This window comes from Pipistrellus kuhlii, unplaced genomic scaffold, assembly GCF_014108245.1.
Source record: "Pipistrellus kuhlii isolate mPipKuh1 unplaced genomic scaffold, mPipKuh1.p scaffold_m20_p_2, whole genome shotgun sequence".
Taxonomy (NCBI): Eukaryota; Metazoa; Chordata; class Mammalia; order Chiroptera; family Vespertilionidae; genus Pipistrellus; species Pipistrellus kuhlii.
Window position 1 is genome coordinate 63,342,477 of NW_023425515.1, and position 24,787 is coordinate 63,367,263.

At 36.7% G+C, this 24,787-nt stretch overlaps 1 protein-coding gene across 1 annotated transcript in view; it reads right to left on the bottom strand.

The window, feature by feature from the left end:
• Positions 1–24,787, bottom strand: part of DZIP3 (DAZ interacting zinc finger protein 3) — a 120,909-nt gene that overhangs the window by 15,207 nt on the left and 80,915 nt on the right. Inside the window, 8 exon segments of the mRNA XM_045584010.1 lie at positions 1,018–1,138; positions 2,376–2,515; positions 5,668–5,793; positions 9,545–9,646; positions 11,593–11,680; positions 13,789–13,892; positions 16,788–16,884; positions 20,246–20,314. Coding sequence (XP_045439966.1) covers positions 1,018–1,138; positions 2,376–2,515; positions 5,668–5,793; positions 9,545–9,646; positions 11,593–11,680; positions 13,789–13,892; positions 16,788–16,884; positions 20,246–20,314 — 847 coding nt within the window.

A 24,787-nucleotide genomic window follows, 5' to 3' on the forward strand; every position in this document is an offset into this window, starting at 1 on the left:
ATTATCCAATATTTATAATAGCCAAGATATAGTAGCAAACTATATGTCCACTGAATGATAAATGAATAAAGATGTGGTGTATATATTCACACATACATACATACATACACATATAATGGGATATTAGTCATAAAAAAGAATTAAATCTTGTCATTTGAGACAACATGAATGTTTTTCTAAGTGAAATAAGTCTGACAGATAAAGACAAATATTATTTCACTTATATCTGGTATCTAAAATGTAATATAAACAAACAAAACAAAATAGATTTATAGATACAAAAGAACAAACTGATGGTTGCTGGAGAAAGTGTGGGAAATGAGCAAATAGGTAAAGGAGATTAGAGGTGCAAATTTCCAGTTACATGTGAGTCATGATGATATAATATATAGCATATAAAATATAATCAATAATATTGCAATAATTTTGTATGGTGACAGATGTTACTAGGCTTAAGATGGTGATCATTTTGTAAGGTATTTAAATGTACACCTGTAATTAATATAATATTGTTAAGTCACCTATTCTTTAAAAACAAAAACAAAAATAAAAGGACTTCAGTTTGAGATGTAGAGAAGTAAAAATAACTTTGAACTCAAGACTCTCAACCTTCATGATTTTAACTACATATTAAAGTTATCTTAAACTACATGACAGTAAAGTACCTCCCCCCAAAATGACCTTGATGATATTAAAAGAGACTTATTACATAGAAATGTGCTTTTTCTAATGAACACTGGGAGGGGCAGCAGGAATGCATTATAAAGGGGCATGAGAAAACTACTGTGGGTGATAGATATACTCATTATCTTGATTTAAGTGATGATTTTATGGTAATATGTCAAAATTTATCACACTGTACACTTTAAATATGTGCAATTTGTAAAGTTTCAATTATGCCTAAATAACAATATAAATTTACATATATTAAAAAACAACAACAGCTAACTACTATAGTAAAGGGCAGAGAGACAGAGAGATATGAGGCTTTTTTTTTTTTTTTTTTTTTTTTTTTACCTGAGATCTCTTGGGGTCAATAAATTGAGAAATCTTATAAACAATGTCATCAAATGTCAGAACAGGTAAGGAGTTCCCATGAGCATCTTTCACTTTTTGTAAGAAATCTGTAAGCTCCTTTCTGGAATAGATAAAGGAAAGAGCAGTGGTGATTTTCCTTACCGAGATGAGGATGTGCTCCCTAAACAAAATATAAAATATTCGTGTATGATCTTTGATCTAAAAAAGTGATCACAAGTCTATCTGCATTTACCTTAAACCATAATGAAAGGCCCTAATGTTTTAGTAAGATACTAACTGTGTTATTTAAGATGTTAAAAATATATTTTTGAAAGCTCACTGTGTGAAATCTATTATCTACTTATTTATGTACTGGACTCTTTATATCTCTCAAAGCTCTCTTGCTGGGACTAAATATTCCTTTTTTTACTATATTGGTCTTTCTTTCCTTTATCACTCTGGACAGTCTTAGTTTCGTAAAACTCAGACACAGTAAATAAATATTAAACAGAATAGGAAAGCAAATATTAAAACACTAATGTTTTTAAAACCCTAGGAATATTTTAATTGATAAATTCTTTTTCAATTCTTATGGTCCACTGACCCAAATGTGCCCATAAATTTTTGGTATAATAATAACAATTATATTACAATTCGATTAATGATTTATTATAGTATTTATAAAAACATAATCTATCCTGAAGCATAACAGTATGCGCATTAAATACAAGTAAAAATACTGGTGACACTAGAATTATTTCCTTGGATATGACAGTAAAGAGAAAAGAAACTTCTTGAGGGGTAGAATTAATTATCTTTCTACTAAAGTCAGAACTGTGAAAAGAATAGTAAAGTTATGATTTCTTGCATTTAACTCTGTTGCCTAATAAAGAAACTATAAGGGTCCTCAATGAAATTAAGAAAATAGGAAAGCAAAATCTGATCAAGTTTGGATTTATATGGCATACTATCAACTTAAAATTCACATTGGAAATAGGTTATTAAGATAATTATTGAAGCCAGTGGCATTAAAATTGGATAAGTTTACAACTAGTTGCACTTTCAGTTAATGAGCAAAGCTAAATTTAAAAATGCATTATCGCATGACTTATCCCTAATAACTTCAGTGAAGAGGTTTAGCATTTATACCGAACACAATCCCTTCTTGATACATTTCATTTTCCTTACCAAGGCCTGGTAAGGAAATATCTGTGAAGTGTGTATGTGTGTGTGTGTGTGTGTGTGTGTGTGTGTGTGTGTGTGTGTGATATGTTTCTTTGAAATACTTCATTGCTGTAATTATGACTACAGACTGTAGAGTATGATCTGTACTCATTAGTAAATATAAACTAAGGTACCTGGTCTGTTGTGGAAAAGCATTTTTCAATCTGTCTATAATCCTCTCCCAATTCATCATGGGAGGATCACTTCCCAGACCTGCACCAGGAGACACAGCCTTTCCCACAGGCGCTGGCATAGTCCAGGTTAGGCCAGACATCTGTAAGGAAAATAGAGTTATAAACTATCAGCTTCAATTATTAGGAAGTAATTCCATGCCAACATGTTTCTATACTTCAGAAAATGGATATAATAAAGAAGAGGAATATTGATATGCTTATACCCTTTTTAGTTTTTTTCCTCAGCAATATTTCTAATTGTTTATATTACCCATATTTTAAAAATGGGACATAATAGTCTCAGTAATTACAAACATGTACAGAAATATATATAGGGTATTTATTTCTGTAGATACAGAAAAAGGTCTGTAAGTTATAAAGCAATTTGTAAATAGTGATTATTTCCTAGGATTCAATTACAGGGTAATTTTGCTTTCTGTTTGGTGTATTTTTTTTTAATCATATACTGGAAGCTTGATGCACAGAATTCCTGCAAGGGGCTCAGCCCTCACAGTCGCAGTGGCTTGCACTAGCCCTTCAACTGCAACTGGCAGTTTGCCTCGGCTTCATCTGGAAGGTCATTTGGCTGTCCGGCCTAATTAGCATATTATGCTGTTATTATTATAGATTTTGTATATATTTGTGTATTTCTATATTATTTGCTGTTTTATGATTGGCATTTACTACTTTTATAATTAGAAAAATAATAAAATTGAGTTTCCAAATGAAGTAAAGATGAGAATACTACTAGAATGTCTACCCAATGTCTCATGAATGTTACAAAGGTGGAATGAAAATTGTAGTGACACCCCTTAGCCATGAAACCATAGAACAAAGTTTTTTCCATATTTAATGGTAGATCCTTATTAGAACCATTAAGATTCCAATTAATATCAAATGAATATTTTTGGAGTATTACTCTGACTACTATGATAATTATAAACATGGAATCTTTTACCTAAGTTTCTACAGGTTATTTTCAAGTATAAGGTTATTACTCACAAAAACTAATAACTACTAACAGCCATTAGTATAACTCATACAAAGCCTAGTAAGTGAGAGAAGGAGCAGAATACTGCCCAGAAATTGGGGTTTGCCTCAGTATCAAGCTTTTTCCTGACAGGAAGAGTAATTTTATTAGAAGGTTGAGGTAATTTAATTTTTTTTCAATAAACTTTTATCATAGTTCCTTATAGAATGGTGCAGGAGCAAACCACATGAATAACACTGTAAAATCATGCTGATAAAAAAGATATGGTACTTAATTAACATATTTGTTTATAGAGAGGCAGTTTAAACAAAAATAAGCAGAGTTTCTTGGACTATATATTTCAAAGGGAGACTGTTAGCCATATGTAGGTACAAAAAGCTGACGAGAATATACTTATGGGAAAATCTAAATTAGAAAAATTTTTCATTAATTATATTTAGCACTAGAGGCCCGATGCATGAAATTCATGCAAGAGCAGGCCTTCCTTCCCCTGGCTGCCAGCACCAGCTTCCTCTGGTACCTGGGACCTGGGTTTCCCTCACAGCCCCAGCTTTGTCCAGAAGGTTATCTGGAAGGACATCCAGAAGGATGTCTGGTCTAATTAGCATTTTACACTTTTCTATACTAATAAAAGCCTATGTGGTCATCATGCCCTTATGCCATGATGCCATCACGCAGTCACGCCATAACAATCCATCGCCAGGAGGCTGCATGTGCAGCAGGCGTGTGTGGGTGGGTGGGGACTTGACATTGTGTGTGTGGCACAGAGATGAGTCCCACAGCTCTGCAGAGTGATGCCAGGGGTCCTGCAGCTCCATGCGATGTAGCGCAGGCCCCAGCGGGAGGACCCTGGCTCTGGCCTACTTCTTTGGGGCAATCCATCAAGGAGCCCTGGATGGGTAGATGGGGCCTACCTCTTTGGGGAGATCAACTGCAGGGCTCCTGCACTGTGAGAGGGCACAGGCCAGGGTGGGGAACACCCCAAAGTGCATGCATTTTGTGCATCAGGCCTCTAGTATTATTATAATGTTCTAGGAAAACATTTTTCTTTTATTAAAAATGTTTACCTTAACCAATATTGTCCTATATAATAAAGAGGTGATATGCAAATTAACCTTCACATCCTCACACAAGATGGCTGCCCCCATGTGGTCAATGATGGCTGCCACAAGATGGCTGGCAGGGAAGGGTAGTTGTGGGAGATCAGGCCAGCAGAGGAGAGCAGTTAGGGGTAACTAGGCGAGCAGGGGAGGGCAGTTGGAAGTGACCAGGCTGGCAGGGGGGGCGGAATTTAGGGGCGATTGGACCAGTGGGAGAGGGCAGTTAGGGGCAATCAGGCTGGCAGGGGAGGGCAGTCATGGGTAACCATGCTGGCAGGGGAGGGCAGTTTGGGGTTACCAGGCTGGCAGAGGAGGGCAGTTGGGGGCAATAGAGCCAGGAAGGGAACAGTGAGACGTCAATTAGGCTGGTAGGGGAGTGGTTAGGGGCGATCAGGCAAGCAGGCAGGTGGAAGCAGTTGTGAGCCAGCAGTCCTGCATCGTGAGAAGGATGTCTGACTGCCAGTTTAGAGCAGCTGTCAGACATCCCCCAAGGAGTTCCAGATAGGAGAGGGTGCAGGCTGGGCAGAGGGACACCCTCCTCCAATGCATGAATTTCATGCACCAGGCCTCTAGGAACCAATAATTCTATTCACTTTAAATTTATCTATTGTGTCTTCAGATTAGGATAAAGCTTATCTAGCCATTTATAGCTAGAAAGATTTATAACTTTACAGAATAATATGTTCCAAGGTGATGCTATTTATATTGTGTTTGGAAATAAATAGTGTCCTTCTGAATATATACGTGTGTGTTTAAAATTTTTTATTTAGTCTTATAGCATAATTTAGTTTGTTGTGACTTGGCTTCTTTGCTTTTCAACCTACCCATCAATCATGCTAAATATAAATTATCTATTAAAATATCAATCTATATGGCATTAGTGCCTGTTATAGAAGCAAAGAGTAACTGTAAAGATTCTCTAATATGAAAATATACTCATCTTCTTCATATCCAAAAACAAAACTATTATTAGTTAATGAAATAAATATGTAATGTCCTTAACAGTGATCATATTTGTTCAATTATCATCATCACCACCACTAGCATCATCATCATCATTTATCACATAAATGAAAAAAGAGAAGACAGACATTCATTCTGGAAGTTCACAGTCAAGAAAAAGAACTAGTTAATATCTATTCCTCCAAGAAGCGCTCTGTACCAGGGGGGGTCTTGGTTGGCCAGGTGCAGAGATGACTCCATGACAATTGGCAGGCATTTGAGGAACAGTGAGTATGGGTCTAAAGAAAGGTTTTTTCACAAGGGGTCTTCCCAAGAACTGCTGCATCTAAAATAGAAACAGTAAAAAATAAAAACATCTATTCATATGAGCAATGATCTACAGTCAGAGAGCAATGTTTGGGGAATAGACTGATTTAAAATTTAGTTACAAAGCACAATAGAAATAATGGTGTCATAAAATTAGTTAAGTGTATGAATAGTCAATAGCAGAGAGTAGTGAAATATACTTAAAAAAAAAAAAAAACATTGAGAGAGAGACGAAAACAGAGTTCTATTTCCACCTTTTTCCCATCTAGGTGTATAATCTTGGATATCAAGTTACTAATCTATGAGAGTTGGATTAGATGATCTTTAAGATGGAATAATATAGAACTATGCAAAGGAGCTCCTTTGTGAGTGCTGCTATTGTTGATGAGCAATACTGACACTCAAATTCCACAAAAGAATCAAAGTTGTCTATAGATAATATGACTTTTACTATTTTGTACTGGAGACCTTGTACACCTGATGGAATTCTGACTTTATTTAGCTCCATCCAAGGTCAGTAGTAAGTTAAAGTGGGGTGTGCCTGCAGGACAGTGATTTGAAGACAGGCTTATGTGTGTCTTAAATGACTTGAAGACATGCTTATGAGTGTTACTGCACTTCCCACAGAGATGTGGAAAGCAAGCTCTTCTTAGCATCTACCAATAAGATGACTACCTTATTGGCTGGACCACAGAAGAGGACAGATTTATTGAGCATCTATATGTTCCAAACCTAGTACAGGCATAAAGTCAGAGTTCAACTATTTGTTGAATTAAAAATTGAGTATCAGTATTGCTCTTAAGTAACTATCCTAAAACCAATAGGTAAAAGGTTAAGGAGGAACTTATTGATGTTTTAAAATAAGGGTTGTAAAAGTAAGGGCAATTATAAATAAATTGGAAATATTGTCAATTTTAGGTAAGAAAAATAAATTTTGAGACAACTGGGGTAATATAAAATTTAACTGGATATTATCTATAATAATAAAAGCATAATATGCTAATTAGACTGGGTGTCCTTTAGGATGAAGCCAGAGTTGCGAGGGAAGTCCGGGTCCTGGGTGCCTGCCTGTGGCTGGAGGGTAGCCCGGGTCCCGGGTTCTGGCGGCTGGAGGAAAGCCTCGGTCCCGGGTGCCAGAGGGAAGCCGATGCTGGCATCCGGGGGAAGGACGGCCTACTTTTGCACGAATTTCATGCATCTCACCTCTAGTTAAAAATAATTTACAATTCTTAGATGGTGTTATGATAATACCCAATAATATGAACCCTCAGTCTTTTAGGAATAATACAAAACTATATATGGATGATGTTTCATGATTTTTAAAGGTTTACTTCAAAATATTCCAATGGGGAAAAAGAAAGAGATGACATGAAACAAGACTAACAAAATGTTGATAATGCTGAAGTTGGTTCTTGGGTTCACAGAGCTTTATTATACTATAATACCTTGGTTGGAAGCACATCCACAGTGGGGAACATGCAGGAGGCAGCTAATTGATGTTTCTCATTGATATTTCTCACTGTCTATCCCTCTCCTCTCCTCTCTGTAAAAAATAAATAAATAAATAAATAAAAAATCAATAAAACATATATTTTTTTTAAAAAGGTATTTCCTCTGGATCCCCTGGGTTGTGTCCACTGGGCTAGAGGCCTGTCCTTGCCACCCTATGGTGGCCACCATCTCCCATCGAGGGTGCTGGGCTGGGGGCATGGATGCAAACTGCTGCTTGGTGCCAGAGTTCCTGCAAGCCACTGGGGGTGGGGGTGAGAACATCCAAGTCATCCAACACCCTCGAGGCCAATAGCCAGCCTCACCATGGGTGCCCGGCTGGGGGACATGCAGGGACCCTTGGGTCGCATGCAGCAGTGGCTGCCGGGGTATCCTCACACCCCAGAGGCCAGCAGCCAGCCCCCATCATGGGCACAGAGCTGGGGGCATGGACCCAAACCACCACTTGGTGCTGGAGCATTCACAAGTGGCTGCGGACAGGGTGGGAACATCCCTGTTTCACTATGGTGATGTGGAAATGTTCCCACCTTGCCCCGCCCCCAGCCACTTGGCACCTGCACCCATAGACTCGGAGTGGCCAGGGGGCGTTCTGGAACCCCTGCTGCTCAGGGCCTAAGCACGGATCTATAGGCTAGGAGCAACCTGGGTCTGGAAGATGTTCCCGGGACCCAGGCCATGTACAATAGATTAACCACCATCTTTGTTGGGTTAATTTGCATACTTGCTCTGATTGGCTGTGGGCATAGCAAAGATACTGTCAATTAGCATTTTTCTCTTTTATTAGTGTAGATTCTATTTTCATACATATTTTATATTTTCATAATATAAAGTTTTATCTGGGGGAGATAATAGATCAACTTGTGTACATGCATATAAGTACAGCCAATGGACATAAAACTCTGGGGAGGGAGGGTATGTATGGGAGGGAGGGAGGAGGGCAAAAAAAACCAAAAACAAACAAACAAAACAAAACAAAACAAAACAAAACAAAAAAAACCCACAAATAAACCTATGTTTATTTGGCCATTTAAAATAAATAAATAAATAAAATATAAAGTTTTAAAGAATGAATGAATGGTGGGTACTGAGTTAACAATCCTGCTCTCTTTGAGGGAAACTATTATATAACATTACCTTGAGGATTAGATAGCTGTGATACAAAAATAAAAATATAATGAAACACATAAGAAATAATGGGTTAAATTGGAACAGTGCCCAATATGTATAATTTTCTGTAGAATTATAGTGAATCCTTGGGGCTTCTCTGTCATCTATGCAACACATTCCTTTTCAGGGTAGTTGGGTATGATGGTGCTCAAAGGCAAAAATAATAATGTCCATAATATAGTACTCCTATAAAAAGCAGATTGACCAAAATATAAAAGGCAATACTATTTTTCTAAACAAAATCCAGAGTGTGTGTCATACAATACTTTTAGCTTTGGATTTGTTTTTGAAACACAGCGAAATTACAAATAATTTACATAATTTTAAATTCTTTAATATATTCAACTACTTATTGAAATAATATTTCAGAGCTCTCCTACAAGCAGAAGTGCTGACATCAAAAGTGATCTGCCCCTAAATATCTCATACCTTTTTCCTTTTCCTATCCCCAGATCTGTTATGATAATAAAAATTATCACCTAATGATTCTGTTCTAAAAGGTATTTTGGAAAGCTGTATGTGCTTCATGGGTTAAGGCACTATGTTTCCCCAAAGGATAACATACATATAGTATAGATATTAGTATATCTGATTAAGACTCACTGATCCTACAACAAGCAGGGAAGGGGCATAAATGGAAGATGTCCTTGCTATTAAAGGTATAAGATAAAACTTAAGGGAAAGAAAATCCAAAGTAGAAGTGGAGGGGTAAAGTCAGCCTGCTAGGGTATTAGGCTGAAGTGTTTCAGTCATATAGGGGTAAGCAATGGAAATTCTGAGCATTCATCAGTTTTCTCCCATGATGTAGATGAGAGTGACAAGATGAATGAAAATATACTACATCTTTAGGTATCAAATGCACCACCAATATCCAGTGATACAATATAGGTATGTGACGTCAATTGAGCCAGCCAACTATTGTAGTTTTATCATCTGATGATATAGCAAAAACAGACATAATTACAAATGATATGTACATTATGTGCCTATCCATTTTAAACACAAAATAAACAAACTACACAGTCAATGTTTTATAATCCTTACCATTTTATCATGATAAAGATGGGAATTTTTCAAAATGTCATATTTCTTACCAGTATATCAGGACTGGGTGGTGGTGGAGGAAGCTGGATTGGAGGCAAGGTATTCAAGGCAAATCCTTGCTTGACCTGGTTAATTTGTTCATTGTATTGTGTCTAGTAGAAAAAGAGAAACAATATTTTAAAGCAAAGTCAACTTAAAAAAATAGCATATAAAAATACTTAATGCTTTTTGAAATACAGCAAAAAAGTGATTCTCAATCTACTGTAAAAAATAATATGTAAATAATTTCTGACATAAAAACAGTTCTATAGAACAGCATCCCTGAATGTAAAGTTGTACTTTTAGGAGTTGTTGATTGACAAGATACAAAAACACATGATTCATAGATCCCTGAGATAATTCTTCAGTGTTTCCATAATATTGAGCCCCAAACTTGGAACCACTTATATAAAATGAATAGAGTCTAAAGATTAGAGAACTGCCGAAGCCAGTTTGGCTCAGTGGTAGAGTGTCGGTCTGCGGACTGAAAGGTCCCAGGTTCGATTCCGGTCAAGGGCATGTACATTGGTTGCGGGCACATCCCTGGTAGGGGTTGTGCAAGAGGCAGCTGGTCGATGTTTCTCTCTCATTGACGTTTCTAGCTCTCTATCTCTCTCCCTTCTTCTCTGTAAAAAATCAATAAAATATATTAAAAAATAAATAAATAAAATAAAGATTAGAGAACTTATAAATATTGTACATAACACACTGGCTGATAAATATGGGGGGGGGGATATCTGCAACAAAGACTTGGATTACTTGCAAATGTTCATTTTAAAACCTAGAGGAAAATTTTTAGAGGATATTTATCAAATATTTATATTAGTTTATCTCAAGTTATACCTCTAGCTTTCTCCAGTTCCATATCACCCTTGTTTTATTCTCTTGGTTTTTCAAAAGACTAATCCCTGAAGATTAACATACTTTTTAACATTTTATTGGCATTGTCCCTGTTTTGCTTTACATTTTATTTTATAAACAACCCAAGAGCTGGAAAAGAAAGTCTTTTAGAAATTTCCACATAGAGAATACTGGTATGTGCTTAAAAGAAAACAAGGATACAGAACAAGGAGCACCTCTTTTGAGGCCAGAACTTTGAATAAACCCAACAGAGATGTTGAGCATATTAAAGACTGAATACTAAAAAATCCAGGGGAAAAAAACAGTCAAGACCATCAACCAAAAAAACTAGGTAAGTGTTAATGCTTTGAGGTAGTTTTTCAAAATTGAATGTCATTGATTATGTTGTGAAGTCACAAAATAATCAACATTATATATAAATTTTAAGATATAAATACAAAAATATCCAAAACCAAATTAATATTATATTATTTCTTTACATTACCTTTATCATAGTCCTAATAATATTAAACTAATAATTAAGAGTTCATTATTTTGCATTTGAAATAATTACCTAAAAAGTTAACATTGAAAACTAATAGGGGTCTGCTTATCTTCCTTTAAAAAAGTATATATTTTTATTGGTTTCAGAGAGGGAGGGAGAGAGAGAGAGAGAGAGAGAGAGAGAGAGAGAGAGAGAGAGAGAGAGAGAGAGAGAGAGAGAGAAAGAAAGATAAAAGATGAGAATCATTGATCAGCTGCCTCCTGCATAGATTGAGCCCGCAACTGGGCATGTGCCCCCGGCAGGAATCAAACCCAGGACCTTTCAGTTCCAGTCTGTAGGCCAAAGCTCTATCCACTGAGCCAAACCAGCCAGGGCATTGATCTTCCTTTTAATTCTATAAACACACAATTACTAAAACCAAGATAGGCATTTATTTCTGATTGGAGCAGAGTTAGCTTTGAAATTCTAGAAAACTTAGTTGCAAGGCAGACTGAGTTTTTCATTTACTATACTAAGTTGGTTGCTAGCTACAATCAGTTATGTTGAAGTAACAGATCTCAAATCCCAAAAAGGCATAAATTTTAGAAACTGAAATGAAATCTATGTTCTTCCTTAAATTTCTCTAGCAATTGTTTTTAATGTTAAATGTTTTATTTAAGCATATATCACCTACAACTTTCAGTCAACTTACTCTAAATATACTTTACAACTTACCCTAAATAATGCAATCTTGTTCCTGACATCTGTCACAATGGCATTCCAACTGTCTACTGCAGCTTTTAAGTGAAGCGATTCTGGGTTGCTGGTGTAGACAAGGAGACACAAGAGGAAGTTCTTCCTTTTTATATAAGAATTAGGTTTCCAAAAATTTCCATTATGTTCTCTAGCATATATGTAAATAATGTAAAACAACCAAGTTATCTCTATTACCAACACTTATCTCAAATGGGTACAAAGTTGTATTAAAATTAAAAACAAGGACTAGAAACATATGTGTGTTTTTTTCCCCCAAGAGAAAATATAACTTCTTCAGCAAAGCAAGGTTTTTTGTTTGTTTGTTGTTTTGTAGTGTGGCAATATTTTTAGACATATTATAAAACCTTTGCATAGGAATTCCTCTGCAAAATATGAAGGCAGTAAAAACAAAGGAAGAAAATTGCCCTAATCATCTGATATTGAGAATATTCTTATCTTGGAAGCAAGGTTTGGATGTTCTCCACATGAACACTAACATCACAAGGCCATTGTTGGCTTACCAGGCTCTTTTGCAAATTAAAAACAAACAAACAAAAAAACAAAAAAACTCCATTTGATCAGAAAATGAGAAAGAAGTATCTCTTGTGCAAGGATAAATTACATTGTTGCTTCTATGCAGTGCATAATTGCCCAAACACAGCAGCTCTGCCAAACATATCCACCAAATGACTTAAATAGGAATAGCATGGTGGTGCTTAGGGTCTGCTCTCTACGGAAGAGAGATTTCAAGAGACTGTTAAAACATCTCCAGCCCAGTATCACCCAGTACAAAACTTTAAAAGAACAGAACAAACTATTATTGGGATCATACACAGAGGCTTGCTAATATTATTATTATTTACCAAGCATTTTTCTTCCACTAGCAAGCAGAGACTGATCACTTAAAGTAGTGTTTTCCTGACCTGACTGCATATCAGTATATCTTGGAAACCTTGTTAAGCCTCAGAGATTATGGTTCTTAGAAATAAACAGTTATGACCATTAAAATAATCATTTAAAAATATTATGATGTGCCCCACCCAGGTGGTTCAGTTGGTTGGAGCGTCATCCCATGCACCAAAAAAGATGTGAGATTGATCCCTGGTCAGGGCGCATAAAACTACCAATCAATGTTTCTCTCTCTTTCCCCCACCCTTCCTCTCTAAAATCAATAAACATTTCCTCAGGTTAGGATTAAAAATAATAATAATATTGATATTTTGGTTTCAAAGATTCTAATTAAGTTTGAATTTTTACCTCATAAAATTATAAATTTAAGGAGAATCTCAATCTGCCCAATATTTGAAAATCACTCTTATAAAGCACAGCAGGAAATTGCCTTTAACATGTGATTTTAGATAAGTTAACACTGATTTCTCCTCCCCCAAAGAACTCCGTAGGTATTTAAAAAACAAGCCTTTGAAAAGAAAACAATTAGAAAAAATTTCCACTTAGAATCCACCTTTGTTTGTAAATATCTGGTCTTCATTGTCTGAATGAAATTTTTCATCTATTTGATTACAGAGGAAGGAAAAAAAATGTCAGAAGCTATTATTGTATTCAGTAGGCTTCTCAGTACTTCAGTAGAAGCAACAAAATAAAAGCATCCAAGTGAGTAGGTGATCTTTGAGGATAAAAGAGCTTCTTCATTCCAAAAACTCTAATGTGATTTATTTAAAATGAGAGGCCTGGTGCACTAATTCCTGTACTAGTTCCTGGTGCACTAATTCCTATACTCAGCCTGGCCTGTTGGATTGGGCTGAAACCGACTCTCCGACATCCCCTGAGAGGGTGCAGGCCAGTCTAAAAGACCCCACAGGTGCACAATTAGGGCCAGGAGAAAGAAGGGAGGTTGGCCAGCCAGGGAGGGATCATGGGAGGGCTTCAGGGCATGTCTGACCAATCTCACTCAGTCCCGATCTGCCAGACACCAACAGCAAATTCACCTACCAGTTGGAGCGTCTGTTCCCTGGTGGTCAGTGCACATCATAGTGAGCAGTTAAGCAGCCTTAGCATATCATCAGCATATTACACTTTGATTGGTTGAATGGATGACTGAACACTTAGCATATCAGGCTTTTATTATATAGGATACATCACAAATTATCTTCAACCTTAGAGCTACTTGCAAGTATCTCTGAGATCAAGATAAATTAAGGAAGAGGGAAAGGTTACCTTGCTGCCATCTGAGTCACCCTGGCAAGATGACTGAGGCATTCCTTTTCAGTCTGCTCTAGATGAAGCAAACCAAAATCTCTACGACACTGTAAGAAATACACCTGCAGATTTTTGAGAGAAAAATAAATTGAAGGTGTCCTTGTAACTAAACACATTCTTTTCTTAATCATTTCATGTAAATGTTAAGCAATTTTTCAATCTCTTCCAACAGTACCCGAGTTTCTTGACCATCAATAATACATTATTAAAGCTTTTTGATCAATTCTTCAACTCTAATTTTTTTATTCAATGGTTAATGGGTTTGTAAACATTCCAGAAGATTAGTTTTCAAACCTGCACATACACTGGAACTATGTCAGTTTTTAAACCAACTTTTAAAAAAATGATGGCAGTCCCAGAGATTCTAATTTAAGGTCTTGTAATAATTAATGTAGTTTTTTAACATTCCTTTAAAATCTTGCTTGGTGTTGACTTGTATTGACATAACCTTCAAACACGAGGTATCTACAGAACGTGTGAACTGCAATTAACAAGTTTTGCTTGAAAAAGTTTGTGTTTGGTTTGGTTTTTGTTGCAAAACCAGGGCTAAGAAGATGGCGGATGAAGAGCATATTCGGCACTGCATGCTTTACGAGTTCCAATTAGGAAGAAAAGCAAGTGAGGCTGCAAAAAACATCTGTAGTGCTCTTGGTCAAGATGCAGTTAGCGCCAGAAAATGCCAGCGTTGGTTTGAGAAATTTCGCGAGGGAAATTTTTCGTTAGATGACAAGAGTGGTCGAGGCCCTGTGTCCAATTTTGATAAAGAAGCTCTTCAAGCTCTTTTGGTGCAAAATCCTCAAATTACCCAACAAGAGCTTGTGACAACTTTAAATTGTTCACAGAAAACAATTTCCAATCAATTGCGTGCACTTGGCAAAGTCCAAAAGTTTGGAAAATGGGTTCCTCATGAGTTGACCGACAACAACCATAATCAAAGAGTCACAATTTGCAGTTCACTCCTCTCTCGTCAAAACCATTTGCCGTTTTTAGAACAAATTGTTACCGGAGATGAAGAATGGGTGCTGTATGTTAATTTGAAAAGGCGGCCTCAATGGTTGGACAAAAATGAGGCTCCGCAGCCCACGCCAAAACCTGACTTGCATGCGAAAAAAGTGATGTTGTGTGTTTGGTGGAATTTTAAAGGAATTCTTCATTATGAACTTTTACCATCTAACCAAACCATTACAAGTGCAGTGTATAGTGCCCAATTGGAAAGGTTAGCCCAAGCTTTAAGAGAAAAAGAACCCGCGCTGATTAATCGGAAGGGCGTAATTCTTCACCACGATAACGCACGACCGCATACTGCAAGAATCACTGCTGAAAAACTGCACCAGTTGGAATGGGAAGTTCTCCCTCAACCTGCATATTCTCCTGATATTGCCCCTTCCGATTACCATTTGTTTCGTTCTTTGCAAAACTTTCTTCTTGGAAAAAAATTTAATAATGAAGAATGCCTCAAAAATGCATTGACCGAATTTTTTGCATCAAAATCACAAGAATTTTACAACAGAGGGATTAAAATGCTTCCTGAGCGTTGGGCACAAATAGTAGAAAACAACGGCAACTATATTGTTGATTAAATTTTGTTGTATTGTTTAAATAAATTTGATTTTAAAAAGTATTAGAAAACGACATTAATTATTACTAGACCTAATAGATATAGTCTGGGTATTGAGTTAAGAAAACGAAAACTCAAAATAATCCCTGATGTTTGTTTTCTAACTGATAAGGAAATAGTCAGACTCTATAGGACCATCTAGTCCAATCCCACAGCAAGAATCCCTTCTGTACCATTATTTATTTATTTATTTATTTATTTATTTATACGTTTATTTATTTATTTATTTATTTATTTATTTATTTATTTATTACAGAGAGGAAGGGAGAGAGATAGCTAGAAACGTCAATGAGAGAGAAACATCGACCAGCTGCCTCTTGCACACCCCCAACCGGGGATGTGCCCGCAACCAATGTACATGCCCCTGACCGGAATCGAACTTGGGACCTTTCAGTCTGCAGACCGACACTCTACCACTGAGCCAAACCAGTTTCGGCCTTTCTGTACCATTATTGGAAATAGCTTATTATTCTCTTCGACAGCATTGTGTTTCTAAATTTATGGAATTAAGACTTCCTCACTTAAAATAGTGAAAAACAAATGCAAACGTGAGCACTTAAGGTATTCTGAGTTTTTTATTTTTCATTAAAGCTAGCACTCCAACAGTTTAACTCTTCAGAATATTTTTGGTTCATATGTCACTCCTCAGTTGTTGACCTCTGTATTTCTAAGAACTCTGCTAAAGAATAGAGCTTGGGAGATCTGTAATGATTTTAATGTCAGTGAACTTTCCAAAACTTGAATCTTATTGTATATCATGTTTGGTTATCTATATACAAAAATTATATACATACACAGAATCATTTTTGTTTGTTTGTTTTGATAAAGAGAACCTAGCTGTGAGATTCTAAGTTAACCTAGAAGAAACTGGGTAACTTTCTGGGTTCAGAAGGTAAGCTGGTATTTTTACATTGGAGTGTATGATGTATATGTGCATTTGGCAGATTTATGTCAGAAGCAAAGAAGGGAGAGAGATTACGGCAGCAGTGAAATATTATTCTTCAAAATTTGGCTTGGTGTCCTGGCTTCATGAAAATTTTCCCATGATGGCTGCATTTGCTATATATATTGAAGCAAACCAATTTCTTGGAGTCATTTGAGAAAAACAACATAAGATCATAACACTGTAGTAATCACATACAAAATGCCAATGAGTCAAAAAAACACACAAAGGTTGAAGCTGATTTTTTCAAGCTGGTTCTAAAATGCCTTATTTCTCTTTATTTACAAAACAGGTTTTTGTTTTTTTTTTTAAAAAAAACACCCACCACATTCCTTAGTATGTTAGGACAAAAGTAAACTTGCTTCCTCAACCCTCCCTCCCTCCCCAACCTCTCACCTCAGCTGTTAAAGCTCTACTAGTTTCTGCATTCAGTTTGCGTAAGTATGTTTTAATTGTGCTTTCCATATTAAGCTTCTCCGTTTCCCACTGAGATCTGAAATACATGATCATTAAAGAGTCAGAAACATTGAAGCAAGAACAGACTTTCCTATCTTATTCAAGAAGAAGATAACAAGCTACTCAATGAATAGTTAATGATTTTTTGAAAAGTATACAGCATATAAAAGCAGGAGAAGACAGTACTTAAGCCTTCTTATTATCCTTTACTATTGAGAGCATAGAAGTTTTAAAGTTGTAAATATAGAGATAATGATTTAAAACTTGGCTCTCAAATTAAGTTGTCTGAGGATGAATTCAGTTCCACAGTGTATTAAATGTAAAACCCTGGGCAAGTTACTGACCTTTCTTTTATCTCAGTTTTCTCACATGTAAAAGTGGAGGAAATTGTATTACTTACCTCAAAGAGCTATAGTGAAAATTAATTCAGACAATTTACATAAAGTACTTTGTGTTTGGCACATAATAAGTACTAAATAAATGTCAGGTATTATCATAATTAATAAATTTGACCTAAAGTTTCTTTATACAAGCCTTTTTATCCCAGTAATAGCAACTGTGGACATTTTATTTTCTGTGTCACAAAACTAGGTCACTGCATGAAAATATTTTAATATTATTATGTTCAATGCCTCAGAATGAAAACAAATCCTACAGTTTAAGAGGAAGGGAGATGATGATATGACATTATTTATCAATATTTATCAAGGATATTATGGAAAAATGTTTCTCTTTTTCTTATCTCATTTCATCTTTATCCCCAGAACTCTAAAGCAATACAAACCAATGTCTTAAATGGAAACAATTAATTGGAAATAAAACATGGTAATAGGGAATGTTCACAAGCACAATCCTCAATGTTTTATTATTAGAATCATCTGGATACTTCAGTACCTGACAAACCAATATATTATTAATACCATTAAGGTGAAAGTGTTTTAAGGTGTGTGTGGGGGAATCATGAAATGATTGATAAAGAAGCTTGATAAATCAATATATTATTAATAATATTAAGGCGAAAGTGTTTTGAGGTGGGGGGTGGTGAATCATGAAATGTCCAAGAGAATTATTATGCCATTGAATATTATAGAAAATTTGCCTACAAGAATAGTCAAAAAATAGATAAATTGGACTTCATTAAATTAAAAACTTTTATACTTCAAAGGCCATCATCAAAAAAGAGAAAAGAGCCCTAGCCAATTTGGCTCAGTGGATAGAGCATTGACCTACAGATTGAAGGGTCTTGGGTTCAATTCTAATCAAGATATGTACCTTGGTTGCAGGTTTGATCTCCAGGCCCAGTAGGGGTGCATGCGAGAGGCAACAATCAATGTGGCTCTCTCACACGAGGTTTCTCTGTGTGTGTGTGTGTGTGTGTGTCTCTCTCCATCCTTTCCACTCTCTAAAAATCAGTAGAAAAACATTCTTGAGTGAAGATTAACAAAAACAACAAAAAAAGTGAAAAGATAACCAATAGAATGGAGGAAAATATTTGCAAATATCTGATAAGGGTCTTGTATCGAGAACATAAAGAAAAATTATAACTCTACAGTAAAAACACAATCAATTCAATTTTTAAAATGGTCAAATAATGAGAAACTAAGATGGCAGCTTAGGTAAGCACCTAAACTGCTGCCTTGCACAACAATTTCAAAATAACTAAAAAACAGAATGGACATCATCCAGAACCACAGGAAAGCTGGCTGAGTGGAAATTCTACAACTAGAAGAAAAAAGAAAAGCTCATGAATCAGAGGAACCGAAAGCGCTGAGGTATGGAGATGGACGCATACAGGAAGGGTGGCCAAGTGCCTGGCTGGCAGGAGGGAAAAGGAAGGCTCCGACTGCACTGACCCCCAGTTCCAACTGCACTGAACCCTAGCTCTGGCCAAAACCCTGTGGGCTCAGGCTCATACAGGTGGAGTCTGGACTGTAGAGAAAGGCACACAGAGACTCAGACTAAGGGGAGCCACAGTGGGGTCTGGAGGCTTGTGTGTGCAAGTGTACCCAGAAAGGTCTGACTGCGGAGGTTGCCACAGGCTTTCCATAGTGGAAGGTGTCGGAAGCACCTGACTGCACTGAATCCCAGTTCTGACTGCACTGAAACTCAGTTCCGGGAGAGCCCCTGGGGGAACCATGCTCTTACAGAGGGAATCAGGACTGTCAGGCAGAAACTCAGGGGATCTGTAGAAGGCAGAGGTCTGGAAGTGTGAGCACAAGGACAGGGCTGATGGGAAGCCAAGACTGTCTGCTCAGCCCTGAGACTCTGTGATGACTAGCAAGAACCTACAACCAAGATTACTCTACCCAGCAAAGCTATCACTCAGAATGGAAAGTCAGAAAAAGAGCTTCACAGATAAGAAAAAGCTAAAGAGTTCATCAATACCAAACCAGTATTATATGAAATGCTGAAAGGTATTCTTTAAGAAGAGAGAGAAGAAAAAGGTAAAGATAAAAATTATGAACAACAAATACATATCTATCAACAAGTGAATCTAAAAATCAAGTGAATTAAAAATTTGATGAACAGAATAAAATGGTGAATAGAATCAGGGGCATAGAATGGGAGTGCATGAAAATTCTCAGGGGGAAAGAGGTATGGAGGGTGTGGAAAGACTGGACAAAAATCGTACACCTATGGATGAGGACAATCAGGGGAGGTAAGGGCAGAGGGTGAGGTGGGAACCTGGTGGAGGTGAGCTATGGGGGGGGAAGGAGGGGGAGGAACAATTGTAATAATCTGAACAATAATGATTTATTAAATTAAAAAAAAAATACAGGCAGGCAAATCTATGAATGAGAACAAAAGTTAAGTCAGTTTCATAAAGCAGTCACACCCAGTTTTACTGATTAGGGTAAAGATATAAGAATTCAATAAGCACCAAAACCGGTTTGGCTCAGTGGATAGAGCGTCAGCCTGGGGACTGGAGAGTACCGGGTTCGATTCCGGTCAAGGGCATGTACCTTGGTTGCGGGCACATCCCCAGTAGGGGGTGTGCAAGAGGCAGCTGATCGATGATTCTCTCTCATCAATGTTTCTAACTCTCTATCCCTCTCTCTTCCTCTCTGCAAAAAATCAATAAAATATATATATATTTTTTAAAAAGAATTCAATAAGCTCTAGTCCCTGACAATAGTGTGTTGTGAGACAATAATTTAGCTGATTTATTCTCAGCAGTTTTCTAAGGCCAGAGCTAAAGTGAACATAACCTCCCATTTTGTCTAGGACACTTCTAGTTTATACCTGTTGTCTCAGTGTAATTATGAATATTGCTCAATTTCAGGCTCATAGTGCCCCAATTTGGACGATAAATTACATGGCTGCCATAGCCAGAACATGCTGAGTGAAATCACAGTTTCAGAAAGGGTGCACTCAATCAAATCAACAGCTGTTTGTACCTTTTCATGGAAAGTTGCTCTTTAAGGTTCTTGATCTCATTATCTTTGGCATGGTTTTGCCGCTGTAATCTAAGCAAAGAAAAGTCATAAAATGTTAGAAATTATTTAGATGAGGAGGGATTAAGTCCATTTTGGGCCAAATTATTAAGTCTGAAAATAACTAAACTCTGATACCTAGCACTCCTGAAATTTATCTTATTTCTGATGTCTGATTTACTGACTTCACAAAGCAAGAACTAAGTTCTAACTCATTAGTTTTAACTAACCTGTAAAATATAAATAAAGCCAGCTACAAGAGTTATTTTATTTTGTATTCTCAGCTCAGTGATTCAGAAAAATTTCTTTAGTTCTTTGTATTTCAATTTACCTACTAGAAAACAGATATGGTAACTTCTGATGTCCTAGGACTGTTGTAGGATTGAGAACTTTAAATTCCTTAAAGAGATATTATATCAAGTAATGCAAACTTATTAAAGACTTACAGTCTGAAAGAAACCAGACCTTTAATATAGAATAAAGCTATATTCAAGTAAGAATTTTAATAAGGACTATGAATTAAAACTAGGAATCACACATATAACCTAATCATGGGAAGTCTGGATAAAAATTTTGTATAAATCAGAAAACATAATCTGTGATTAGCTTAAAATTCATATGCAAGAAATTATTAAGAAAAATGCAAAGTAATACTTTTTGGTTAACATATATTCACATCCTATTTTTTATGTTCCTCCTTTGTGCTACTGCTGTATTTCTCTTTACAACCAAGCTTTTACATTGCCCTGTTAACCTGCTTCAATATAAATAGACTTATAGCAAAATATATTTCTTTTTAAGTTTCTAATATGCTGAGACATTCTTTTATATATTTTATTGATTTTTTTACAGAGATAAAGGGAGAAGAATAGAGAGTTAGAAACATCTATCAGCTGCCTCCTGCACACCTCCCACAGGGGATGTGCCCACAACCAAGATACATGCCCTTGACTGGAATCGAATAGGGACATTTCAGTCTGCAGGCTGATGCTCTTTCCACTGAGCCAAGCCAGTTAGGGCCATGCTGAGACATTTGAAATACATAGGCATATTGGTTAATATAAGTTATTGGAATAGTAAAGCCTTAAAACAATAACTTTAAATGTTGGCTAAAATGCTCACTACTTGATTTCAGAGACTTATATTCAATGTTCTATCGGACTGAAAATATAATGAAAGAAACCAGATCTCTTTTTATACAAGAAGTCATGTTCTGATGTAAATAATAAGAAACACAAGCTTTGTTATTGTAATACTAAAGGCCCAGTGCACAAAATTCATGCACGGGGCTGGAGGGTGGTGTCCCTCAGCCCAGCCTGCACCCTCTCCAATCTGGAAACCCTAAAGGGACCCCAGTGGGATTGGGCCTAAATGGGCAGTTGGACATCCCTCTCACAATCCAGGACTGCTGGTTCCCAAATGCTCGCCTGCCTGCCTTCCTTCCTGATTGCCCCTAACCGCTTCTGCCTGCTAGCCTAATCACCCCCTAACCATTCCCATGCCAGCCTGATTGATGTCTAACTCTCCCCAGCCAGTCTGTTTGCCCCAACTTCCCTCGTCTGTCAGCCTGTTCACCCCTAACTGCCCTCACCTGCAGGGTTGATAGCCTTAAACTGCCCTTCCTTGCAGGCCTGGTGCCTCCCAACTGCCCTCCCCTGCTGGCCACCTTGTGGTGGCCATCTTGTGTCCACATGGGGGCAGGATCTTTGACCACATGGGGGCAGCCATCTTGTGTGTTGGAGTGATTATCAATCTGCATATTACTCTTTTATTAGATAGGATAGAGGCCTGGTGCATGGATGGGGGACAGCTGGTTTGCCCTGAAGAGTGTCCCAGATCAGAGTGGGGGGTTCCCTTGGGGCATGGGGCGGCCTGAGTGAGGGGCCTGTGGTGGTTTGCAGGCCAGCCACACGCCCTGTCGACCCAAGCAAAGGCCCTGGTATCTGGAATTTATTTATCTTCTACAATTGAAACTTTATAGCCTGGAGCAGAGCCAAGCCTCCTGCTCATTCTGTGGCTGCTGCCATTTCTGTTTGGATTTGTTTACCTTCTATAATTGAAACTTTGTAGCCTTGAGTGGAGGCTTAGGCCAGCTAGGGCAGGCAGAAAACTTGTATGGGAAACCCAAGCCTCCCTCCTACTCTCTCTGGGCGTAGCCATACTTGCTCTGATTGGCTGGTGGGTATATTGGAGTGGTGGTTATTTTCATACTCACTCTGATTGGCTGGTGGGTGTATTGGAGTGATGGTTAATTTACACATTACTCTTTTATTAGGTAGTATACAGGAGAATAGAGAGAGTTGGGAAGTAATAAGATTTCTAAAACTGGCATCTTCCTTTCCTTTGATACATCCATAATTTCAATATTTTACCCAGTTCCAGTTTACAGTGGGTGATAAGAGTTGACAGAGCTGCTAGGGAATACATGAACCAACTATATACGTTTAGACAGTCATAACTTCTCAGTCCTATTTTTCTCATGAATTATATGATAGGGTAGAATTAGATTTTCTTTTCTAAAAGATCTCAAGTTCTGAAGCTTATTCTGGCTGGTTATTAAGTTTATTATATGGACTTTATTGACAATAGTTTCTTAACACTTATTAAGTGCTTATTGCAATTTGTACAAAATGTCACTTTTCTGTAAAACTCTGTTAAAATTGCAATCATCATCAATAAATATTTATCAAGCCGAAACCGGTTTGGCTCAATGGATAGAGCGTCGGCTTGGGGACTGAAAGGTCCTGGGTTCGATTCCGGTCAAGGGCATGTAGCTTGGTTGTGGGCATACCCCCGGTGGGGGGTGTGCAAGAGGCAGCTGGTCGATGACTCTCTCATCGATGTTTCTAACTCTCTATCTCTCTCCCTTCCTCTCTGTACAAAATCAATAAAATATATTTTAAAAAATAAAATAAAATAAAAAAATAAAAATAAATATTTATCAAACATTTACTGTAGGATTGGCATTTATTTAGGCCAAAGAAAAAAAGGTTTATTTTTTGCTTCCTACTAAATACCACATCATAAGAGGGAAGAAATAAACATTCTACAATTAAAGATTATTTATATTTTTAATCACATATTCTTGGGATATGGTCAAAGCTAAACAAAAATAGGCTCAAAAATTTATATGAGAACACAGTGTTCATACTTCCCCCCCCCCCCCAGATGCCTTCTGTCTTTTCTCCCATCTCATCTTACCTAGCCTAGGTTCAATATTATGTCTTCAATGAAGTTCTTTCTTATCATAACAAAATCCCTAAAAAATATAGCTCCATTTGACAGTTATGTGCTTTTTAAAAATTTAACATCTTTGATATAATCATAGATCTACTTTCAGGTATAAAAAATGATACAGTCAGAACCCAGATACCATTTACCCATCTTCCCTGCAATGATATCCTGCAAAATGTCAGTATAATAACTAGGATGCTGACAGTGACCCAGTACAAGATACTGAGTTTTATCACAACAAGGATTCCTCATTTTGCCTTTATAGCCATATCCTCTTCCCTTCCACTCCCATCTCCTCCTTATAATCTTGAAACCACTAATCTGTTTTTCATTTTTATCATTTTTGAAATTTTGTCATTTAAAAAATGTAATAAAAATGGAATCATATAGTATATAAGCTTTGGGGTTTGGGATTTTTTACTCAGCAAAGTTCTCTGATGTCTATAGTATATGTAGAGATATCACTACTTTGTTCCTGATGGTGCTGTTTGTGTCTTCCCTTTTGGTCAGTTTGCTAGAAGTTTGCTAATTTTATTGATATTTTCAAAGGAACAGCTTAGTTTCATGGATTTTTTTCTCTAGTTTTTTGGTTTTGTTTGTTTCTAATTTGTATTCTGTATTATTTCCCACTGCTTATTTTGGGTTATTTTTTTTTTTTTTTTTTTTTTTTGTTGTTCTTGAGGTAGGAGCTTATATTATTCATTTGAGACTTTTTCTCAGAATTGCTTTAGCTGTGTCCCAGAGATTTTGACATATTGTATTTTCATGTTAATTCAGTTCAATGTATTTTACTTCCCTTTGGATAATTAGTTATATGTTATGTAGTTTCCAAGTGTTTGGAAATTTTCCTATTATCTTAAGCATTATTGTTTTCTAGTTTGAGTCCATGTGATCTGAGTGTATGCTTTGCATAATTTCAATTATTTCAAATTCACTGGATATCATCTATTTCAATGTATTTCTTGTGGACACTGGAAAGCATAAAGATTCTGCTGTTATCTGGTGAATTGTTCCATAAATATTGAACAGATCCTGTTAGTTGATGGTATTATAGAGGTGGTTTATATCCTTGTTGATTTTCTATTTAGTAGTTCTATAAATTGATGAGTAGGGTGTTGAAGTCACCAACTAAAATTGTACATTTTTATATTTCTTTCAGTTCTATTAGGCTTTGCTTCATGTATTTTAAGGCTCTGTTTTTGGTACATACAATTTTGTTTTGGTGCCTTCCTGGTGGATTGATCCTTTTATCATCAGTAATGTCCCTCTTTG